The sequence below is a fragment of the Symphodus melops genome (genome assembly GCF_947650265.1).
Source record: "Symphodus melops genome assembly, chromosome: 6".
Taxonomy (NCBI): domain Eukaryota; kingdom Metazoa; phylum Chordata; class Actinopteri; order Labriformes; family Labridae; genus Symphodus; species Symphodus melops.
This window is the reverse complement of record NC_136696.1, coordinates 28,879,206-28,901,748: the sequence shown is the minus strand read 5'-3', so window position 1 is coordinate 28,901,748 and position 22,543 is coordinate 28,879,206. Positions and strand designations below refer to the sequence as shown.

Below are 22,543 nucleotides of genomic sequence, written 5' to 3'. Positions count from 1 at the left end.
TCCACAAAAACAAACAGGAAGTGACACGGGCGGAGAGTAGAGACAAATAAACAACAAAACTGAACACCAAAATAATAATCATGTTACGTATATTCATTAGAAAGTGTTGCTAAACTTTGTAGAGTTTGGAAGTATTGTATTGTCTATAAACAAAGAACACTTCTGATTATCAGGCTCACTGAGATTACTTTAAAGAAAAAGTATTCTTAAATTAAAGTAAATATGTTGATTTAAAATTAAAACTCCAAAACAAAGTCATTAGATGCAGCAGAAACTTTATTTTCTTCTTAAAGCAGTTATTATAACAGATCACATAATGTTGGATTCTATTCATCAATGCAGTAAAGTTGGTTTGATTTAGTTCTTAAAAGTAATCTGACTCAAAAGAGAAACAAATACAGGAAATAAGGTAACGTGTATGTCAACAAATAAACACGATCACATCAATTGATGAGTTCTGAAATAGTTCTATTCAGTGTGACTGACAGGAGAGATGATCAGAGGAGCAGAGTTTTTACCACCATCGTTATTAGAGGGACTAAAGAATGGGTAGAGTCTCTCAGTGAAGGAGCAGCCAGTGAAGGAGTAGATCAGAGCTGCAGCATCGACGTCATAAAAGGAGACCAGACCCTCCTCATAATCCACAAACACCCCCACCTTCTCAGGACCGGACTTCAGAGAGAGACGGACTGAAGGGTTAGCAAGAGCATCGTACTCATCTTCATTCCTCAACCATATCGTCCAGAAACCATCCTGAGGACACAGAGTGGTTTCTCCCTTCCTGTTGATCGACTCTCTGACCACTCCTAAAGTCCACTTAGTCTTCCCTTTAACCTGAACCTCGAAGTAAAATCTGCCTGAAGAGAAACTCTGCTTTGATAAGACAATAGTATACTCAGTAAATCTCTTTGGAGTGTCTGGGAGATTCTTCTTTTCATCACCATGTTTAACTTGTTTTCCATCATCAGACAGGATGAGATAGGGACTTGCTGTATCAGGATCGAGTGTCACATCCACCTCATACTGCTGGACCCTCTTCAGCTCCTCCTCATAGATCAGCTTCTTCATCTGTTCTTTGATGGTCTCCTCCAGCTGGCTCACAGCTCTCACCACAGTCCCCTCATATGAAGGTGGATGGACTCTGACTCCAGTCCAGTCCTTGGTGGGTGGAGCAGCGTTCAGTGATGTGAAGTTTTGGAGGAGGTGGAGCTGGTCTTCAGAGCCTGAGAGCTGCTTCACTTCAGTGCTTCTCTTCTCCAGCTCAGAGATTTCCTGTTCCAGCTCTTTGATGAAGCCTTCAGCCTGTTTCTCCGTCTTCCTCTGCTTCTCTTTGATCGTGTCGAGGACCTTGTTGAGGTTTCTCTGCATCGCCTCCATCAGAGCGGTGAAGACCTGAACACCTTCTGAGATCTCTCTGTCTGCTTTCTCATCACTGAGCTCCACTGAGTGTTTGATCTCCTGAATCTTCTGTCGTCTCTTCTGGATCATCTGCTGAATGTCAGCCTCTGTCTTCCCCAGCTCGGCCTTCTTTCCTTCATATTCTTCTTTCAGAGGAACAACATCATGAGTCTTGTGGTCTAAAACAGTGCACAGCATGCAGACACACATCTGGTCGTTCTTACAGAACAGCTCCAGCAGTTTGTCGTGCTTCTCACACATCCTGCCTTCCAGGTTCTCCACGGGGTCGATCAGCTGATGTCTCTTCAGACCTGACATGGTCAGATGAGGCTCCAGGTGAGTCTCACAGTAAGAAGCCAGACACACCAGGCAGGACTTCTGGGCCTTCAGTTTGGTTCCAGTGCAGACGTCACAGGGAACTTCTCCTGGTTTGGACCCGTGTTGCTCTGAGCTGCTGCTGGCTTTCTGTTGAGCTGACTGTTTGTACTGAGCAGCCATCTCAGAGATGAACGTGTTGACCTTCAGCTCAGGTCGGCTGTGAAAAACCTCATTACAGTTGGGACACTTGTACGGGGCGTTACTATCCCAGTGTGTAGTGATGCAGGCTTTACAGAAGTTGTGTCCACATGGTATGGTGACTGGATCAGTGAACACATCCAGACAGATGGAGCACAGGAACTGATCTTCAGTCAGCAGAAAGCTGGCAGAGGACATTTCTGCAACCTGATGAATAAATAAAAATTCAACAAATTAAGACAGTAGAAGAATTTGTATTTGTATAAATGAAGTTTGTAGGTGTGTAAAGATTAGTCGTGAGGCAGTAAATAATCGACTCAAAGGTGTCAAGGCTCATGATAGAATCGTCTCATGAACCAAGTATCGTGAATTGTATCGGGAGTTGAGTAAGCTGCACACTCATTGTAGACAGTCAGGACTCAGAGACACATTTACACAGGACACACTGGAATTATGATTTCCATCCATGAGCTCATCCGGGGCCGGGTCGCGGGGGCAGCAGAGACGACCTGACTTCCCTCGCCCCAAACACTATCTCCAGCTCTTCCGGTGGGACCCCACGACGTTCCCAGGCCAGCCGAGAGACATAGTCTCTCAAAGCCTCGGGTAGGTCGACCCCGAGGCCTCCTCCTGGAGGGACATGCCCAGAACACCTCCCTCGGGAGGCATCCAGGGGGCATCCAGACCAGATGCCCGAGCCACCTCAGCTGACTCCTCTCGATGTGAAGGAGTAGCAGCTCTACTCCGAGCTCCTCACCCTATCTCTAAGAGTGCGCCCAGACACCCTACGGAGGAAGCCCATTTCGGCCGCTTGTATCTGTAATCTCGTTCTTTCGGTCATGGTAGATAGATACTTTCTTGATCCCGAGGGAAATTCAAGGGCGTAGTTTGAAGGATTTACGATTTCACGAGAGGACACACAGATAAAGACAGATAAAACAAAGTGCTGTTGACTCTCTACTGAACTTTAAATCACTGAGCGACTCCAACCCAGTTAGGCTAGTTAGCTTGTAGCAAAACCAGTTTATCCGGTGGTTTCTCCGGGATGGCTAAATATAGCGCTGTTATGTGACAGAATCAACTTAACCACGACTAAGACTTTGTAATGAAATATGGTTTGTTGATCTGTACTGTGTTTTTGAGCAACAGTAACAACTGACTTTCCCCTGGGATTAATAAAGTAATCCTGAAAAGGGAAAAGGTTTAAAATGTTGTAATTTTATTAAGATTAGTTTAGCTGTGACTCGTCTGGGTGCAGTCTCTATTCTTTGGCTTTTATTTCTGTTTAGTGGTCGAGTTAAAACCTCCTCTTCACTTCAGTGTTTTGGGTTTGTAGTTCAGTGTACTCACCAGAGTTTGTCAGAAAAACCTTCAGTTGAATTTGTCTTCAGAGAGAAACAGACAGACTTGTCTTGATGCAGCTCTGACGCAGACTAACTTTCACTTTCATTTCAGAGAAAAACACATGTTGTAGCCCCTCCCCTTTTTGTGTAACTCCTCCTCTTTGAGTGTAGCCCCTCCTCTTTTTCCTCAACATTTAAAAATGTTTCTGTCATTATTTCTCATGTCTGACTCTAATCCACTTCCTTCACAAAAGAGGTCAGGGAAAGTTATTTGAGGACTTCCTGAAGTTGTCTTTGACCGTCTGTATAAAACTTCTCTTCAAACTTTAAACTCTCTTTTTGCCTGTAGTTTAACTCTTTCCTTTCCAGACGGTATACCCTTTTTTCTTTCTGTGTAAAATGTTTACTGATGATATTACAGGAGAGAGAGTAAAGTAAAAGACTTTCAACACCGGGTCACACGTCTTTGATTTATTCAAGTTCAGGAATAAAACTCGGGTAAACATTTCAAAGTCTTATTTTGAAAAACCTTGTAACTGCAGACCCAAATGGCCTTTTCCTCTTCAACAGCCACAGGAGAGGACTCTAATCTGAGGTCTGCCTGACTGCAGTTTTTATGACCTCCACTAGAGGGCAACCTCGGCTCTCATGTATTCTCTGCAAACTGGTTTTCAGTTTCTCTCAGCTGCAGATTTAAACAACACAAAAGCTTGACGACACATCAGATAATCTATACTCTGCATTATCTAACATCACATAATGTTACAGAACTCTCTTAGTTCACCTTTTTATCACGTTTACTTCCTGAACTCGAGCTTCTGGCAAGTTTTTTAGAAAGTGATTTCTTTATTGGTAGTGTTTCCCTCCTGACCTTTAATAACTTGAGAGGGGGCTCTGACTTATAGAGGAAGTGTGACATGCACACAAACGCATCCAAATGTCCATTATTCACCCTCGCTAACCTCACCAATCAGATCTACTTTATAACACGCTAACCTCACCAATCAGATCTACTTTATAGCACCAGAGAATTAAAAAAAATTGCTTATAGGTCACATGATGCTAAAATCCCCTTCTCCATGTGTCTCTAGTCTGTCTCCAAACCCTCCAGTGATGAGAAAAGTCCATCCTCTCCGTCTTCTGCCTGCTAAAACAGGTCGTTTGGAGATGTTCCCTTCATGACATCACAAAGGGCAGTAGCCCCTCCCCCAGGTGGGTGACACTCCCACAGCTAGGTGTTTGTTCTGCCCTCTGAGTCTGCCTTCTCACCGTAAACAATAGGACATGGAGCCAGAAAGCAGCGAGTACACCCGAGCCCTTCCAGAGAGGGGGCGTGGCCAGACACAGCTCATTTACATATTTAAAGCTACAGACACAGAAACAGCCTGTTCTGAGCAGGGCTGAAATAGAGGGGTTTATAGACATGATCAAATACAGGATCAGAGTGGATTTACAACAACGCACTTCACACACGTGATGAAGAGGAGCGAGGACACAGATTGAAGAGAAGGAGATCATGTGACCTTTAATGTTTTAATTCCACAAAAAGAAGATTTATATTTACAGTCAGAATATGAAGTGCTGTGCATGCAGCTCAGAGAAGCCCTGCGTAGTCTCACTTGTAAAGTTTTGGTCCTGACTCATGGCCAGTTAGTTCACTGCAGGTTAGGCAGGAAGCCTTACATCCCTATGAACCTGTTTGAGCACACTGAGAAGTGGAGCAGGCAGAAGACGGAGAGGATGGACTTTTCTCATCATTGGGGGGTTTGGAGACAGACTAGAGACACATGTTAGAGGAACATGGAGGAATGTGTTTGACATGATGGGATCCTTAAAGTGTGATGACATAAAAAAAACAGAGAGTTTATTTACCTGTCAGTCTGAATTAACCTGTTTTTAAATGTTTACACTGAAGAGTCACCTGAAAACATTTCAGTTCTTCTCCTTCAGTTCAAACAAACAGGAAGTGTACAGCAGCTGCTGTAAACAAACAGTAGAAGAAGAAGTGAGTCAGTTCCTATTAACAGAAACATGACAGCTCTTAACTTGACATGTTATATAATCATTTGTATTTCCTGTTACTTTAACTGCCTCACATTAAAACTGTTCCTGTTTGACCACTTTTACAGATCTACACAAGGAAATAAATATGATTGTTAAACATAAAACTGAGCAGACAGTAATAAAGTAAATGAAAGCTGTGATATATATAATACTGCTAAACCTGAGAACTTCATTTGAAGTCTAAAAAAGAGGAGTGTGAGCACTCAGTGCTGATATGCTGGTTGCTGTGCGCCCCATGTAGAGATGCTCTCAGATGCCCCCCCACCTAGAGGCCCCCGAACGATCCGAATCTGTGGAGGCGATCCAACAGAATAATTGATTAATAATTATTTTAATTAACTTAAATTGTTTCATGATGATCCTATCATTCACAATATGTAATAATTAATAAGAAAATGAATGTAACGTAGCATGTCGATAAAAAGTGGCTTTTATTCTGAAGGCCTGAACCGGAACACTGAGCAGTTAGCTCTGTTAGCTTGTTAGCTCGTTAGCCTGCAGCCTGTTGCTCCGCGCTGAGCGGCGGCTTGTCTCAGTTGTTGTAGCCCGGAGGAGTGACATGTTGAAGCGGGTTTGAAGGGGACGAAGAGCTCTCCACTCTCCACAAACAAACAAACAAACAAACAAACAAACAAACTGTTGACTTGTTTACGTCTTCTTTGTTTGTTTGCTCAGTTTAGAAAGTTAAGCGACGCGTTGAGAGGATGAGAGATGAGTTTTGAGGAGGACCGTTTCTTCATCAGTAGCGGAGGTGAGTTCACGCGGACACGTGCACGCGCGCGCACACACACACACGCGACGCTCTCCTGTATTCACCTGCAGCTTACGTCACACTCAGAGTTTCAGCTGAAGCCGGTTTCAGACGCGTCGATATGTTTGATTCCCAGCGATATTTGATCGGTGATTAATCGAAGCTTTCAAAACAGTTTCATTTTAATTATTAAAAACAAACATGTTCATGCACTTCATCCTTTTACATTCTTTACTCATATTTTTTTACTTTTCAATGTTTTTATATTTTCATGATGTTTAATTTTAGTCTGATTCTCTCTGATGCTTCAAATCTAAAAGTCTGTGATTTGAGACCGCGACACAAACTTTTTCAAAAATCCGACATTTCTAGATTTTTTTTTTTTTTTTACGATGGTTAGATACTTTAAGAAGATACTGTTTGTTACTTTCCAACACTTTCCAACACTTTCTGACACTTTCTCACACTCTCACGATCTTTAAATATATTTTATTGGTTAGTTGGTTTTGAGATAATTTTGGATGCTTCCAGATTCTTTCTCACTGCTGGTTTGTTCTTAAACCTTTAAATACTTTTCGTTTCTTCAGTATTTTCCAACATTACGCTTCTCTCCAGCACTTTCCGATACTTCGGTAATCGTTGTTTGCTGTGGGCGTGGTTAACTACTTAAAGGCCCTCCATTATCTCTCATGTTCTCTCATGACTTTAACAAGCAACAGAGAGTTTCAGTTTGGCTTCTTATTGGTTGATTATTTAATTAACTTATAATCAACCAACCAGCTGCTGCGGTGACACCTGAAGGTCAAACTTTCTCTGAAGCCCTGTTCAGACCGCTGTTTAGGGAGTATGGAGGCGTTACAGAAGAGAGACGGGATCAGCTGATCCAGCGTGGAAGAGCAGCGCTGAAGCACAATCTGATTCACGGACGGGGACGCCAACGTAACGCCGAACCAGAATCTGTATGAATGTACAAAGGGGGGGATGGCGGCTGACTTTGGTTACGGCACTCTGAAAAGGGTTTCTGTTTCTGTCTCATAACGACATTATTCCCTCTGAGTACTTTCCCATGACGGGGCAGCAGAGTTAGCATACATGCTAACACTCGCGTCTAAACACATGAGCATCCCGCTCATCCCGCTCATCCCGCTTTAGAGTTCCATGAGAGGTGTTTTAATCCGCTCCAAGAGTTTGGACTCTGAGCCGCTGTGGTGGCTCAAGGTGGAGTCTGGTCTGGGTTAGTCTGGAGACCTGGCAGAGTTTTAAAAAGATATCTGAGCTGCTATGAGTCAAATAGAGATTTCAGCTTAGCTTAGCATAAAGACTTGAAACAGGTGGGAGTAGCTCGCCTTCCTCAACAAAATCCACCTCCAAGCACCTTTGAATCTCACTGATTCTCATTTTGAGTCATTTCTCACTTGGTGGGAGTTTGCAAACCAGAAGGTTCAAGTCATCAGACCATGTGAACCGTATGTTGATAAGTGAGAATGAGGACGTGCTCACACGCTACACGCTACACACTCAGCAGTCTTTGTCCCCGTTTGCCCCGTTTTATGGTTTTTATATTTTTCTAGTCGAACACACAGCAGGACTTCCAGCTGACGACATCGACCATCATCCTGGATCCGACAGATCCAGGCTAGCTGTTTCTCTCTTTTTCAAGTCTTTATGCTAAGCTAGGCTAGCTAGCTGGTTGAAGCTTGATATTCAGTGTACAGATGGTACGGTGGTGTCAATCTGAACATCTGAGGGAGACAAACCGCTCTGTCCTGACGTTAAAGTGACTCAGCTCGCTCCGTTTGAGCGAGAAGACGCCTGACGGGTATTTAGGGATCACAGTGACGGGGTGGAGGAGGCTGTGATGGACTGACGGGGGGGTTGACCTTTCCTTTGATGACTGGTGTTGGTTTGTACCTTATGGGTTGTCATGGTGACACACATACAATGATGCTTTACATCATTTTTTTTTTGGCTTGGCAGAATTTGAGATTTAAATGTTTTGTATTTTTTGTTGGCGTAGTGACTCATCGCCTTATATGTAAAAGATCTTTGGGATCAGAGCGACAGATGCTGAGTGTCACAGTCTCCTCACTGTGTGTGTGAACACTACATGTGGTGAACTGTGCACATGGTCCCACTCCCACACACAACCTGTAGTCTCACACACACACACACACACACATACACACACACACACACACACACACACACACAGTCATCGTACTGACAAGCTGTTGACACTGAAGATTGTTCCTTTGCTGTCTCCTCGCCTCAAACGTGGAGGAGAACAAATGTTTGATTCACGCCGTCAGATAAATGCCGGTCGGCGGTGGAATATCTAAAAGTGTCGTTCTGACTTAAAGGAAGCCTTTAAAGCTGCGTGCGTTTTACCTTCGTATGATGTATGACCACATTCTTTCATCTGACAGCTTTAGTGTCTCTCTCTCTTTTCTTATCTTCATCCATCACCGTCCTCTTCCTCTCAGTCGTCCTAACGGCAGGCGAGCGTTGGTTATGTCGTCGCTTGTCCACTCTGTTAAATATTTACTTCTCTGCTCTGTGAAGTTCAGTTTCCCATAGTTTACATTAGGACCTGTGGTGCTTTTATTTTGAAGGTGGTGCGTTTATTTTGAAGGTGGACAGACTGAAGTGTGGTGCTTTTATTTTGAAAGTGGACAGACTGAAGTGTGGTGCTTTTATTTTGACAGTGGACAGACTGAAGTGTGGTGCTTTTATTTTGAAAGTGGACAGACTGAGGTGTGGTGCTTTTATTTCGAAAGTGGATAGACTGAAGTGTGGTGCTTTTATTTTGAAGGTGGACATACTGAAATGTGATGCTTTTATTTTGAAAGTGGACAGACTGAAGTGTGATGCTTTTATTCTGAAAGTGGACAGACTGAAGTGTGGTGCTTTTATTTTGAAAGTGGACTGACTGAAGTGTGGTGCTTTTATTTTGAAAGTGGACAGACTGAAGTGTGGTGCTTTTATTTTGAAAGTGGACAGACTGAAGTGTGGTGCTTTTATTTTGAAAGTGGACAGACTGAAGTGTGGTGCTTTTATTTTGAAAGTGGACAGACTGAAGTGTGGTGCTTTGCTGTGATGAGCTGTTGGCTCGAGCAGAATGACTCCCATGATTCCCCGCCAGCCTCGACCTCATCGTTTGTGCTGGTTTTGATTGAGAGCCCCCTGCTGGTGGAGTTGACGTACTGTGCCTTTAAGGGACAGATCAGAGTATGTTGTTTGTTTTGCTGAAGTGTCGAGTAGTAAAATGAAAGAACTACATTCAGACACAAAGGACCTGCTGAATCAGCAGAAGAGAAGAAGACGTCGGCTCCTCGCCATTCGCTCCTCGTCTCGGCGCTCTCAGAGTGAAATCAGTATTTATTGACCTCCTCGCTCTGTGTCAGACCGCAGCCGGATAAACAATGGTGTGTTTGTGTTGACGGTCGGCACGGGGCCTCTCATTGGCTGTGATCAGAGGAGACGGCGCAGCGAGAGCCGGCGGACACACACTGAGCCGTGACATCCCATCAGCCACCTGGGCAGAGACGCAGCCGGGGACGGGAGCGGCGCTTTGATCTCCGTGTTGTTTTTGGATCTGGAGTTGTTTTCCTCTCTGCTCTGTGATTGGACGAGAAGGTTTCCATGTTGGACTCCGATGAATCCGGTTTGTAAACGAAGGTGACGACAACAACTCAGATTAGGATGAAGAAGGAGGAGGAGGAGGAGGTGGAGGAGGTGGAAGAGGAGGAAGAGGAGGAGGAGGAGGAGGAAGAGGAGGAGGAGGTGGAAGAGGAGGAAGAGGAGGAGGAAGAGGAGGAGGAAGAGGAGGAGGAGGTGGAAGAGGAGGAGGAAGAGGAGGAGGAGGTGGAAGAGGAGGAGGAGGAGGAGGAAGAGGAGGAGGAGGAGGTGGAAGAGGAGGAAGAGGAGGAGGAGGAGGAGGAAGAGGAGGAGGAGGTGGAAGAGGAGGAGGAAGAGGAGGAGGAGGTGGAAGAGGAGGAGGAGGAAGAGGAGGAAGAGGAGGAGGAAGAGGAGGAGGAGGTGGAAGAGGAGGAGGAGGAAGAGGAGGAGGAGGAAGAGGAGGAGGAGGAGGAAGAGGAGGAGGAGGTGGAAGAGGAGGAGGAGGAAGAGGAGGAAGAGGAGGAGGAAGAGGAGGAAGAGGAGGAGGAAGAGGAGGAGGAGGAAGAGGAGGAGGAGGAAGAGGAGGAGGAGGAAGAGTCCTGCAGCCGAAAGATTCAAACAGTCAACTCAAAATATAAAACGTTTTATAGAACCAATAAAATCCTCCCTGCAAATGATCCAGAAACAGTGATGCATTCAGAACATCAGGTCTGCTCTAACAGTACCAGTAACAGTACCAGTAACAGTACCAGTACCAGTAACAGTACCAGTAACAGTACCAGTAACAGTAACGGTAACAGTACCTGTACCAGTAACAGTAACAGTAACAGCAACAGTAACAGTACCAGTACCAGTAACAGTACCAGTAACAGTACCAGTACCAGTACCAGTAACAGTAACAGTACCAGTAACAGCAACAGTAACAGTACCAGTACCAGTACCAGTAACAGTACCAGTAACAGTAACAGCAACAGTAACAGTACCAGTAACAGTAACAGTACCAGTACCAGTAACAGTAACAGTACCAGTAACAGTACCAGTATTAGCAGTACCAGTAACAGTACCAGTAACAGTACCAGTAACAGTAGCAGTACCAGTACCAGTAACAGTAACAGTAGCAGTACCAGTAACAGTAGCAGTAACAGTACCAGTAACAGTACCAGTACCAGTAGCAGTACCAGTAACAGTAACAGTAGCAGTACCAGTAACAGTAGCAGTACCAGTACCAGTAACAGTAACAGTAGCAGTACCAGTAACAGTAGCAGTAACAGTACCAGTAACAGTACCAGTACCAGTAGCAGTACCAGTAACAGTAACAGTAGCAGTACCAGTAACAGTAGCAGTACCAGTACCAGTAACAGTAACAGTAGCAGTACCAGTAACAGTAGCAGTAACAGTACCAGTAACAGTACCAGTACCAGTAGCAGTACCAGTAACAGTACCAGTAGCAGTACCAGTAACAGTACCAGTACCAGTACCAGTAACAGTACCAGTAGCAGTACCAGTAACAGTACCAGTACCAGTACCTGCAGCTTCTCGCCTGCTAACAGGAACAAACAGAGCGAGTGTTCTGCTGCAGGACGGATTTTAAAACGTGTTTTACCTGAGTGAACTTCACTGACGTCCTCCAACCAGCTGCTGCTGGACGCCAACAAAAGCAGGCTTCAAACGATCCACCCATCCAGCCCCGACACTTTGGAATAAACGACCTTTCAAAATAAGAGCTGCTGACACAGCTGAAGACAGCTCTTTGACTGTTTCCTGTTTTAACTGAGTTTTCATCTTTCTTCATGATGTTCTTTATTAACGTTCAGCTCCTCTTATAAATGTGCTTTATAAATAAAGTTGACTTGAATAACCACGCCGGTCCTGGTCTGACTTGAATAACCACGCCGGTCCTGGTCTGACTTGAATAACCACGCCGGTCCTGGTCTGACTTGAATAACCACACCGGTCCTGGTCTGACTTGAGATGGTTCAGGTCCTGGTCTGACTTGAGATGGTTCAGGTCCTGGTCTGACTTGAGATGGTTCAGGTCCTGGTCTGACTTGAGATGGTTCAGGTCCTGGTCTGACTTGAGATGGTTCAGGTCCTGGTCTGACTTGAGATGGTTCAACATGTCACATTATTGGACTTTATTTTGTTTACGTGAGCGTCTCTGATTTTACTCAGACGATCTCAGAGTTTAAAATTCTCCTGACGTGTGATGAGAGTAGAGCTTCACTCTCTCTCTTCTGTTTGTTGATCGCCCGACATCCTTTTGGAAGTTGCAGGTTCGAGGCCGAGCGTGCAGGAGAGGCGTGAACCTGCTGCAGGACGCCATGTTCCCTCCTCCGTCAGGGATTCATCTCCAGACACTGAAACCTCCTCAGTTTCTTTTTAGCTTCAACGTACAATTAAGTGTCTGAGTCACTCGTGGCGTGCAAACCAGGACAGACGTCTCCGTGTCCTGTAATCAGGAGCGACTGCAGCGTTTACTGGACGACTGTGAAAACAAACAGAGAGAAAACGTGCACACAGACTGAGAAGTCTTTCTGTTTCCTGCTGGAGATAACGAGCTGGGTGTCTGATGTGAAAGTGCAGAAATGCGTCCTCGCACACGGGTTCAAACCAGAGTGTGAATCATGAAAGCTGTCGCTCGCCACACACACAGAGAGAGAGAGAGAGAGCGTGGCGTGTTCTCGTCTGTTACCGTGGTTTCTGGAAAGCGAGGCAGAGTGAGACCTCAGTGCTGTAAACAAACACGCAGATCTCGGGTCAGTGCGGCTGCACAGGAAGTCGTGGTTTAGAGGACGCCGTTCTCGGTGTTTCTAAATGAATGCGACGCTGAAGCTGCTCGGCGTGTGCACGGTGACATCACAAACACGTCTCTAACGTCTCCTCCTCGCACAACAAACAGCTTCCGCCACATTCAGGAGAGTCGACTTTGTTCTATATGACAAAGTGGTGAAACGATGGCGTGACCTTCCTCTCTGATCACACGTGACGTTAAAGTTTCTGTTTCTGTTCAGTAACATTTTAAACATTTATAAAGACCTCGTTTGTTTCCTCTCTCCTCAGCAGCCAAAGTGCATGATGGGATCTTTCCGGCGTCCCAGGCCTCGGTTTATGAGCTCTCCGGTTCTGTCCGACCTCGCACGTTTTCACGCCAGCTCACCTGCTCTCCAGATCTCCAACACCAGCGTCTGGAACAGGTGAGATTAACCCCCGAAAGACACCTCTCAAGAACAACAACTCTGGAGGACAGTTTACCATAGAGCTCTATGGAGACTGACTCACTGCAGGAGACAGACTCTAGTGGACACTGGAGGAACTGCAGCTGTAAAGTTGGACATTTTAACATAGAGCTCTATGGAGACTGACTCACTGCTGGAGACAGACTCTAGTGGACACTGGAGGAACTGCAGCTGTAAAGTTAAACATTTTAACATAGAGCTCTATGGAGACTGACTCACTGCAGGAGACAGACTCTAGTGGACACTGGAGGAACTGCAGCTGTAAAGTTGGACATTTTAACATAGAGCTCTATGGAGACTGACTCACTGCAGGAGACAGACTCTAGTGGACACTGGAGGAACTGCAGCTGTCGTCTTCATGAACTCAGACACAAACAGATTTTATCGCTCAGCTTCATCTCTAACCCAAAACACAAAGGACCGATTATCTGTCTGGTTAGGACTCAACCTCTGCAGGATGTCCATGTACAGTATGTGTGTGTGTGTGTGTGTGTGTGTGTGTGTGTGTGTGTGTGTGTGTGTGTGTGTGTGTGTGTGTGTTTTGGGTCTAAACATCAGCCTATAAAGAGATTAAAAGTGCTGTCTTGTTTTTTTCCAGACCAGATAAAAGATAAGGTCCTGTTGAAGGTCAGGAGGTTTTTGATTCTTGTGTACCTCTATATACACACATGCGCACACACACACACACACACACACACACACACACACACACACTGAGTTCTTTGACTCGTCTGTGCGTTCGGCCTGTTTCCTGCTCTCTGGCGCTCTGCAGGATGTTTAGGGGGAAGCGGAGGTGGCAGCCGGTTCACGTCCTGCACACGAGGACGAGCGACACACACTTCACAATAACTGCAAACAAAACACACGAATGATTTACAGGAAGTTTCCTTTGTTCAGGAAGGCCGAGATCAGGATCCTCATTGGATTTAATCTCTGGAAGCTTTACGCCATAACCGTCATTTTGTATCATCATAAAATCAACCGCTGATAATGGCGTTCATGTACTCGTCACCAGGCACAAACATCCCGACAGTAGGTGGCGGTATACGAGTATCAGATGACTTCATTCCTGCCGCGTGGCGCCATGATTTAGACGGGACGAATAAAGTCGTATTAACTCAGTGAACATCCCAACGAACAACAAGGAAAGTTATCTGGGGAATGTTTTGATGACTCAGCAGTTTTGATTGGATGAAGGATCAGAGTTATTCACAATAAGGCGTGTAGCTGAGATGATTGACAGGTGGGCGCCGTGTAACGGTTTGTCAGGAGGCTTAAAACCCGCCTGAGCGCCCCCTGCAGGGACACACGGGGGACTCCAGCGCCCCCTGCAGGGACACACGGGGACTCCAGCGCCCCCTGCAGGGACACACGGGGGACTCCAGCGCCCCCTGCAGGGACACACGGGGACTCCAGCGCCCCCTGCAGGGACACACGGGGACTCCAGCGCCCCCTGCAGGGACACACAGGGGACTCCAGCGCCCCCTGCAGGGACACACGGGGACTCCAGCGCCCCCTGCAGGGACACACGGGGACTCCAGCGCCCCCTGCAGGGACACACGGGGACTCCAGCGCCCCCTGCAGGGACACACGGGGGACTCATATGATCTCTGACCTAACCTTCGTTTGTGTCCTCAGCGTCCAATCAGCTGTGATCAAGGTGTTTCAGGGCGGAGCTCTGCAGACTAACGAGCTGTACACGCTCAACGAGAGCATCAGGTGAGTGTTTCATTCTGCTGTGATGTCATCGCCCCACATTCACATTACTCAGATCAAAGCTGATCCTCTTGGTGTTTCTGCAGGTGGCTCCTAAAAACAGAGATGGGCTCCTTCATCACCGACTACTTCCAGGTACTCTCCTTTAAAACTCTCTCTCTCTTCATTGGTCAGTTCTTCTCCTATCTGCTCCCAAAACCTCCCATCAGTCCTGACTTACGAACTTCAGACACGCAGGATATAAAACGTTGAACATGAAGCTCGGTCGGTTCAGAGCAAAGGAGGCTTTTGATTGGTACTTTCCATCTGGACTGCACGGCTGTGATTGGACCAGATGAGATGAGCGCTCTTCTTCTGTGCTTTTTCAGAGCACATGATTTATTGATAGCCGTGGGGATGTACAGACCGTGTTAACTCCCGTCAGTCAGTAAGATCCTCGCCGTCACTTCTGTGTATCTAATCTGTGCTCAAGCTGCTGAGCGTCTCCTCGTCCCTGGATTAATCATCTGACGAGGACGGACGGACTTCCTCTTCCTGTCAGATCATCAGAGCCTCAATCTGTCTCTCAGGAGCGTCAGGAGTCTGTCACACAGATAAACAACATCCTGTCCTCCTCACTGTGACAGAGACACTGACCTTGACTTCCCTTCAAGGTCATGTGTGTCTTCCTGTTTGTCACAGAAGGATCTCTTCAAACAGCGAATGTTCAGACCAAAGCAAGCGAACACAGAAAGATCTTAAAGTTTATCTGTTCGATCATAACACACAGAGAGCTGCCCCCTAGTGTTTAAAATGAGTACTGCAGTCTAAACTCTAATCATCACAGAGAGCTGTCTCCCCCCCTCCTCTCACACAGGTCAGCATGTGGAGGACACTGTAGCTTCAGTGTTTAGCCAGCTCTGCATGTAGAGACACTGTAGCTTCAGTGTTTAGCCAGCTCTGCATGTGGTGGACACTGTAGCTTCAGTGTTTAGCCAGCTCTGCATGTGGTGGACACTGTAGCTTCAGTGTTTAGCCAGCTCTGCATGTGGTGGACACTGTAGCTTCAGTGTTTAGCCAGCTCAGCATGTGGTGAACACTGTAGCTTCAGTGTTTAGCCAGCTCTGCATGTGGTGGACACTGTAGCTTCAGTGTTTAGCCAGCTCTGCATGTGGTGGACACTGTAGCTTCAGTGTTTAGCCAGCTCTGCATGTGGTGGACACTGTAGCTTCAGTGTTTAGCCAGCTCTGCATGTGGTGGACACTGTAGCTTCAGTGTTTAGCCAGCTCTGCATGGGTCTGTAAAGCTTTCTGCGTTCTAACCTCTCTCCATGTTTCATCTCCAACATTGATCCTAGTTTGAGCAGCTTTCTGCTGCTGGAGCTTATTAGAAACATGCAGAGGCTTTTTAGCTCGGGTACAATCACTTCTATCTGAAGCAGTTCCACTGCCCGCTTCCATCGCTGCAACACCTGTTGTTAGCATAGCTTCCTAGCAAGATGGCGGACATTGTTTTTAGATTCTGGGAGTGAAGCCCCGCCCACTGATCTGTGATAGGTCTGTAACTTCAGTGGTGGAAAACATGAGGTACTAGCCATGTAGTTTCACCTGTAAACCAAAACAGCCTCAGATGGCGATTTTTGCGTCCTCAGAGCCGCCTGTTCAGAAAAGAAATGCAGAGCTGTCCCGTCTCAGGGGAAAAGGAGGACGCTGCTGTGTGGTCGATTGGGTCGTGGTTCTTTGAATAAATAAAGTTCTTTGAATTTGAATAGAATTGGGATGCATGACCATTGAAAACCACCAGCAGGCTCCTAATGATACAAAGCTACATGCTAACGGGTGAACCTTTAATGTCTGATCATATAATAAGATCACTTCATCAGATTGAATGGTTTTAATTATTATCTCATATTCATAGAACCAGCTGCTGACCCGAGGTCTGTCTGAAGTCCTGGATCAGGTCCTTCCTTACTCAGGTGAGTTCACACGTGTTGGTTCTGATGTCACACATCCTTTGAGTCAGTCAGCACGCTGTGAGTGATGTTCAGTCTGACGTGATGACACACAATCACATACTGCACAACGACACACACATCAGGCTAACGTACAGTTTAACCGGCTAATTTTCCTCTGTTTGTGACTCGTCGCCACGGCAACCACCTGTAGGCGACGAACAGCTCGCCGTCCTAGCAGACATGTGGGACCGGTTCTTCACAGAGATCCTCCCCACGCTGCAGGCCATCTTCTATCCTGTGCAGGTACACATACACACACACACACACACACACACACACACACACACACACACACACACACACACACACACACACACACACACACACACACACACACACACACACACACACACACAGAAGGATGTTGCTGATTAAACTCCTTACATCAATTAGGGATAATTTGAGTGGAGAGGTCAGTGGATTAAACTCTATGTGTGTGTGTGTGTGTGTGTGTGTGTGTGTGTGTGTGTGTGTGTGTGTGTGTGTGTGTGTGTGTGTGTGTGTGTGTGTGTGTGTGTGTGTGTTTCAGGGTCAGGAGCTCACAGTGAGGCAGATGGCTCTCTTGGCCTTCAGAGACCTGGTGCTGTTGAAGCTCCACCTGGAGGAGACTCTGGGAAGTGCAGCCTGTGTTCCTCCTCCCGTCACACAGATGCTGCTGGTGCTGCAGGTAAACATTATTAACCCTTATATTAATATATATATATATATATATATTAACACATTATTAACCCTTATATTTATATATATATATATATATATATATATATTATATTAACACATTATTAACCCTTATATTTATATATATATTATATTAACACATTATTAACCCTTATATTTATATATATATTATATTAACACATTATTAACCCTTATATTTATATATATATTATATTAACACATTATTAACCCTTTTATTTATATATATATATTATATTAACACATTATTAACCCTTATATTCATATATTATGTTAACACATTATTAACCCTTATATTTATATATATATATTATATTAACACATTATTAACCATTATATTTATATATATATTATATTAACACATTATTAACCATTAAAGAAACGAAAACACTGAACATCTCACCTCACCAGACCCTCTCTCTCCGTCTGTGTCAGGGGGTCCACGAGTCCGGGGGTCCCAGTTTAGAGTTTGACCGGCTGGAGCGTCTGGTGGAGGTCGTCGTGTCTCCGTATCTTAGCAACGCTCTGCACAACAGAAACCAGCTTCCAATGGGTCAGTACTGTGGGAGGAGCCACTCTGCTATAAAACATATAATCTGCTAATTTACAAGCTAACCGTCCAGGTATGGTCTCATATATCTTAGCTAGCTGCTAATAGTTGCTAGCATGCTATAAAATAAAGTGACTGGGTGCCTGTCTGGACGTTTGTGGGGTAAATTTAGGTTCAGCTCAAACGAGCCCTGCACCAAAAACTGTTAAAGCCTCGTCTGGTTTCTGGTGGTCGAACATGACTGAGGCGTAAACAAACATGGCGGCTGACGGGTTGGAAGACTGCGAAGGTTTTTATCGTCTTTTTAACTAAAAACTCACAAAGACAGAATTTAAACTCTGGATCGGCCGTTCATGTTTGTGTTCGAGCCTCGGTCGGTGTTCCTTCTTCTTTAGTGGTCTTGCTCAGGTGGGGGGGGGGGGGGGGTCAGAGGTCAGGGGGCGTGGCTCTTTAAATCCTCTCAGCAGGAAGCTCAGCTGCTAAATCTGCTTTGGTTTCACTGTGACAGGTCGACACGTCTCACAGCAACAACACGTTACGTTAGGCGGGAGCTCGAAGCCAACCATCCAATCAAATTCATCCAAACGTTACGTCCTCCCTTCTCTCTTTATATACATCACGACGCCACGGCGAGGTTACACCTAACGGCACGCTCACTTGATCTGGAACAAACGGAGAAACGACAAACAAATGAACTGTTTTGATTTGTTACACAAACAAACTGAAGCGTCGTGAAAGAAAACCTCAAACCTCAACCCAGCCCCGAAATCCTGATCAGATTAGAGTTCTAATCCGGCTCTGAGAGGGAGGTTTCTGCTGCAAGAGGCCACTTCAGGAGCTCACTGATCCCACACACACTTTAATCCTTTCATTAAACACACACACACACACACACACACACACACACACACACACGCTTTGAGGGCGACGTGTTTGAAAACTGTCAAACTTTTCTCTTCCTGTTTCCTCATCCAGACTCACGCCATCTGCGGACGTCTGCGTCGTTTCTCTGCAACCTATCGCAGCCGGAGATCACCGTCACTCATCACCACGCCTCCTCCGACTCCTCGTCTCTGGCTCCGCTGGTGGAGCAGGAGGGCGAGGCCTACCTGGAGAAGACGGGCGGCCTGCGGCGCCACACTGTGGCCAACGCGCACTCTGACGTGCAGCTGCTGTCGGCGTCAGGCAGGATGCATGCTGGGTCGGAGGAGGACAGCGGGATGGGCGGGGACGAGGGAGGGGTGGGGTTTATAGTCGGGGGCGGGCCCTTGATTCCAAGGCCGTTCTCCAGCCAACCGGATATGGTGGAGTCTCCGAGGGGCGGAGTTATCTGCTAGCTATGGGGCTTATGAGACAACGCACACAAGGGACGATACAGGACGGGAGAGGAAAAGAGAACAAGATGGCCGCCGCAGGAAGAGAAACAGGAAACGTTATGAAAGGAGAAGACAAAGCTGGATAACCCGGATCCAGGACGGTGGAGTAGACCAGCAGCTCCCAGCAGAACCGGGCTCTGGATCTGGATCAGTCTCTGTACTGGGAGGACTGGGACTCTTTACTGAACAGAGCTGCAGGTTCTGGTTCTACTCAGGTTTTCTCTTCTAGTTGTGTAAATAAGTTCTTTTAGGTTTTTGTTAATGACAATAAAGTTTCATTCAATTCAATTAAACTTGGTTTAAACGCTTGACGTCCTTTTTTTGTTCAACCAAACGAGGCGTGTAAAACCAGTCACTGTCCGGGATCTCTGTCCGATCAGGTCAGATGATCCAATAAAGGACACCCGATGATGAAACGTTTGTTTATTTTCCATCGAGCCATTCTGGATTTGATCCATGTGCAGCACACGTGAGGTGATCCAGGTCCTGACCCGGGCCACAGACTCATTTAATATCTGAGCTGAGCTGGACACATTCTTTCAGACTCAGTCCTGCTATTTAAAACAGCAGCTGTAGCGCCCCCGTGTGGTGTTTTCAGGGAAGTAACTTCCCTTCAATGGACTGTTTTATTTAAGTTTGTCAGTTCTGAATACAACACAGATTCCTAAAAGTTCAGACAATTTGCATTAAAAATACTTTCTTGAAAATAGAAAAAAATCAGAGAAATTGTTTTGTTCTTTACATAATAAAATAATTGGTGTCAGGGTCATGTTTACTGTAAGTGTTGGTGGACTGAGCAGGTCAGTTACTGTCGGGGTTCGTAGGACTTGATGTCACAAAATGTCCTGCATCTCTACGGTTATTAAAATGCCCCAGACGTCCCTCTCCCCTGCCATGCTTCTCCTGGGGGAGGAGGCTTCTGAGACCAAAACAGATAGAAGATCCCTCCAGCGAGCTCTGGGTCTCCTAAGGGAGGCGTCCTGATCTGGCTCCCTTCGATCTGAAAGAGCAGTAATGTTGCATGAAGTTTGCAGTAAGTGAAATGTTTCTGGCGTCTGGTGAAATAAAGCGCCCACCTCCTTCTGATTGGCCCGCTCTCTTGCAGCAGAACGCTGCAGGGCTGCCAGGGACGAGCTGCTCTTCACCAGGTTACAGAGAGGCTTCAAGATGTCTGGTGAAATTCTTGGTTTCATATCAGGGAACTTTGTCGTGATTTGCAGAAGAATAAATGTTTTAAATTGTTAAACAGAAGTCAGGAGATTGTAATGTGTTTATTAGAGATATTTGCGTTACAGTCACTTCTGCAATATGAGATTAAAAAACAATCTGCTTTATTTCTTCACAAACATTCAAACAGCACCAAGTACGAACTCCTCGTCCTTCACAAGACTCCACTTCCTCCTTTTTCCAACCTTTAAGTGCTTTAAAGACAAACTCTTTACATCAGACTGTACACTCATAGTTTACCCTCGTTTCACAGATTTGGCACTGACTCTTTTTTTTCTTCTTTCAGCACAAAAAAAATCTTCAGTCAGTTTCACATTTAGGGGAAGTTACAGATTAAATCTCGAACAGAAACATTCAGTCCTCAGCAGAGAATTACTCGAATCCTTCACATGAAATGAAAATAAAATTGACAGACATTTCAAGTTTAAGGCAGCCATCGACAATTCATCTGATTTATTCAGGGTTCGGGGTTCTTTCCTTCAGTCTTTACACACCAAAACATTCAGTGTAGAAGCTTCAACCAGGTACTGTCGGAAATTAGTTTAGCAATGATGCTAAGAAATAATCTAATGAGCCAATAGCTGCCTCTATGCTTCCAGTGCAGAGACATTTTAAATAACAAAAAAAGTCACCGAAAGGATTTTGGAAAGTCGCCAAGTTGGCAACATCAACTAAAATCTTTCTATCAAGACAAATGTCTGACTTATCAAAACTCTTCCACTCATGGTTTAAAGAAATCTTTACATTTACTTTATCAAACAAATGCAGAGACGTAACATAGCTGTTAGCTTCATATATGAATGGCCTGTTTAATCCAGAGGTTAATGAGACAAACAGTGAGCTAACTAACGATGCTAACTAAATAAATCTCATCAAATGGGGGAGAGCATGTTTTGCAAAGCTAATTCTGTTAGCATACAACATCTAACTCGCCAGTAAACAGCTAACAGCTGATAAGATAATGATCAGTTTGAACTAAGTCCTGATGCTAGCTCACTGAATATAATCTCAGGATGAAATTACCTTGTTTAGGCTCATTTTCAAGTAATCATACTAACATTCATTCATTCATGTTTAAAATGATTCATGTTTAAAATACAAAAGTACAAAAGTTTACAGAAACAGTTTAGCTTGTTGGCTAAGCTAACATGCTAGTTCTATGAGCGGGATCTAATGAGGGGTATTCTGAGCGCTAAGTGAAAGTTTAAAATGATATAAAATCTCAAAGATACAACGGTTTGTTGTACTGATGTTTGAAATGAACAGATAACAGTTCCTGCCAGCATTATTATCCTGAATCGTTGGAAATATTTACGCTTGGATGTTTATGTTGTCTGGGTCCTGAGTCGTGATTTTATAAACATTCTGGATTAAATTAAGAGTTATAATGCAAGTACACCAGACTGCAACCACTTCACCTTCACATCCAGCGGGCTTGTCTGCGTCGGCTACTTTAAATTCTGATTCTTAACAAGTAGAAATCAAACAATATCGACACCTTTTTTTTATACCACAAAAACAGCCAAGGCGAAGCGTCCACCTTGGTGTAACGTCATGTCCCTTACAGACTCATCGTCAGACGTGCGTCACTGACTCAGAGGGCAGAACAAACACCTAGCTGTGGGAGTGTCACCCACCTGGGGGCGGGGCTACTGTCCTTTGTGATGTCACGAAGGGAACATCTCCAAACGGCCTGTTTGAGCACACATTTTTCTCATCATTGGAGGGTTTGTAGACAGACTAGAGACACATGTTAGAGTTCGAGGAACATGGAAGGGAATATCGTGCATAATGTGTGACCTTTAAGATGTATTTGTATGTAAGTTGGCTGTAAATCTGTAAATCAGGAACCGAGAGAGCGTGGACAACTCAGACCTGAACCCAGGAGCACAGCCTCTGCACCAACCACGAGGACCTGCACCACGAGGACCTGCACCACGAGGACCTGCACCACGAGGACTAGCAAAAGCTTGAAAGCAAACTACGGATGTCTTTTTTTCAGTATCTAAATGATACCAAAGTTCAGACAGACTGCACGAGTTTTGCTCGTTTAAAACATG

At 45.3% G+C, this 22,543-nt stretch overlaps 2 protein-coding genes across 4 annotated transcripts; one reads left to right on the top strand and one right to left on the bottom strand.

The window, feature by feature from the left end:
- Window positions 1–258: 258 nt before the first annotated feature.
- LOC306825568 (E3 ubiquitin-protein ligase TRIM21-like) lies at window positions 259–2,112 on the bottom strand (the record flags this gene model as incomplete). The annotated part of the gene is made up of 1 exon (XM_079346386.1): window positions 259–2,112. One exon carries the CDS (start codon window positions 2,110–2,112, stop codon window positions 469–471), a length of 1,644 nt encoding a protein of 547 aa, XP_079202512.1. The 3' UTR covers window positions 259–468.
- A 3,684-nt stretch (window positions 2,113–5,796) lies between these two features.
- On the top strand, window positions 5,797–19,564 carry prr5l (proline rich 5 like). 3 transcript variants are annotated; one of them, XM_079346391.1, is made up of 9 exons: window positions 5,797–6,072; window positions 12,753–12,883; window positions 14,564–14,644; window positions 14,728–14,776; window positions 16,538–16,595; window positions 16,786–16,877; window positions 17,164–17,301; window positions 17,766–17,883; window positions 18,856–19,564. In XM_079346391.1, exons 2-9 carry the CDS (start codon window positions 12,762–12,764, stop codon window positions 19,215–19,217), a joined length of 1,020 nt encoding a protein of 339 aa, XP_079202517.1. In that variant the 5' UTR covers window positions 5,797–6,072; window positions 12,753–12,761; the 3' UTR covers window positions 19,218–19,564. The 3 variants fall into 3 exon arrangements, with proteins under 3 accessions (XP_079202517.1, XP_079202516.1, XP_079202518.1); XM_079346390.1 differs by having other exon boundaries at window positions 12,750–12,883; XM_079346392.1 differs by lacking the exon at window positions 17,766–17,883 and having other exon boundaries at window positions 12,750–12,883; window positions 18,856–19,149.
- The last annotated feature ends 2,979 nt before the right edge of the window (window positions 19,565–22,543 follow it).

Coding starts and splice junctions, on each gene's coding strand:
- prr5l (XM_079346391.1), top strand. CDS start 12,762: ATGATGGGATCTTTCCGGCGTCCCAGGCCTCGGTTTATGAGCTCTCCG. Junction 12,884..14,563: donor AACACCAGCGTCTGGAACAG/GTGAGATTAACC, acceptor TTGTGTCCTCAG/CGTCCAATCAGCTGTGATCA. Junction 16,878..17,163: donor CCATCTTCTATCCTGTGCAG/GTACACATACAC, acceptor TGTGTGTTTCAG/GGTCAGGAGCTCACAGTGAG.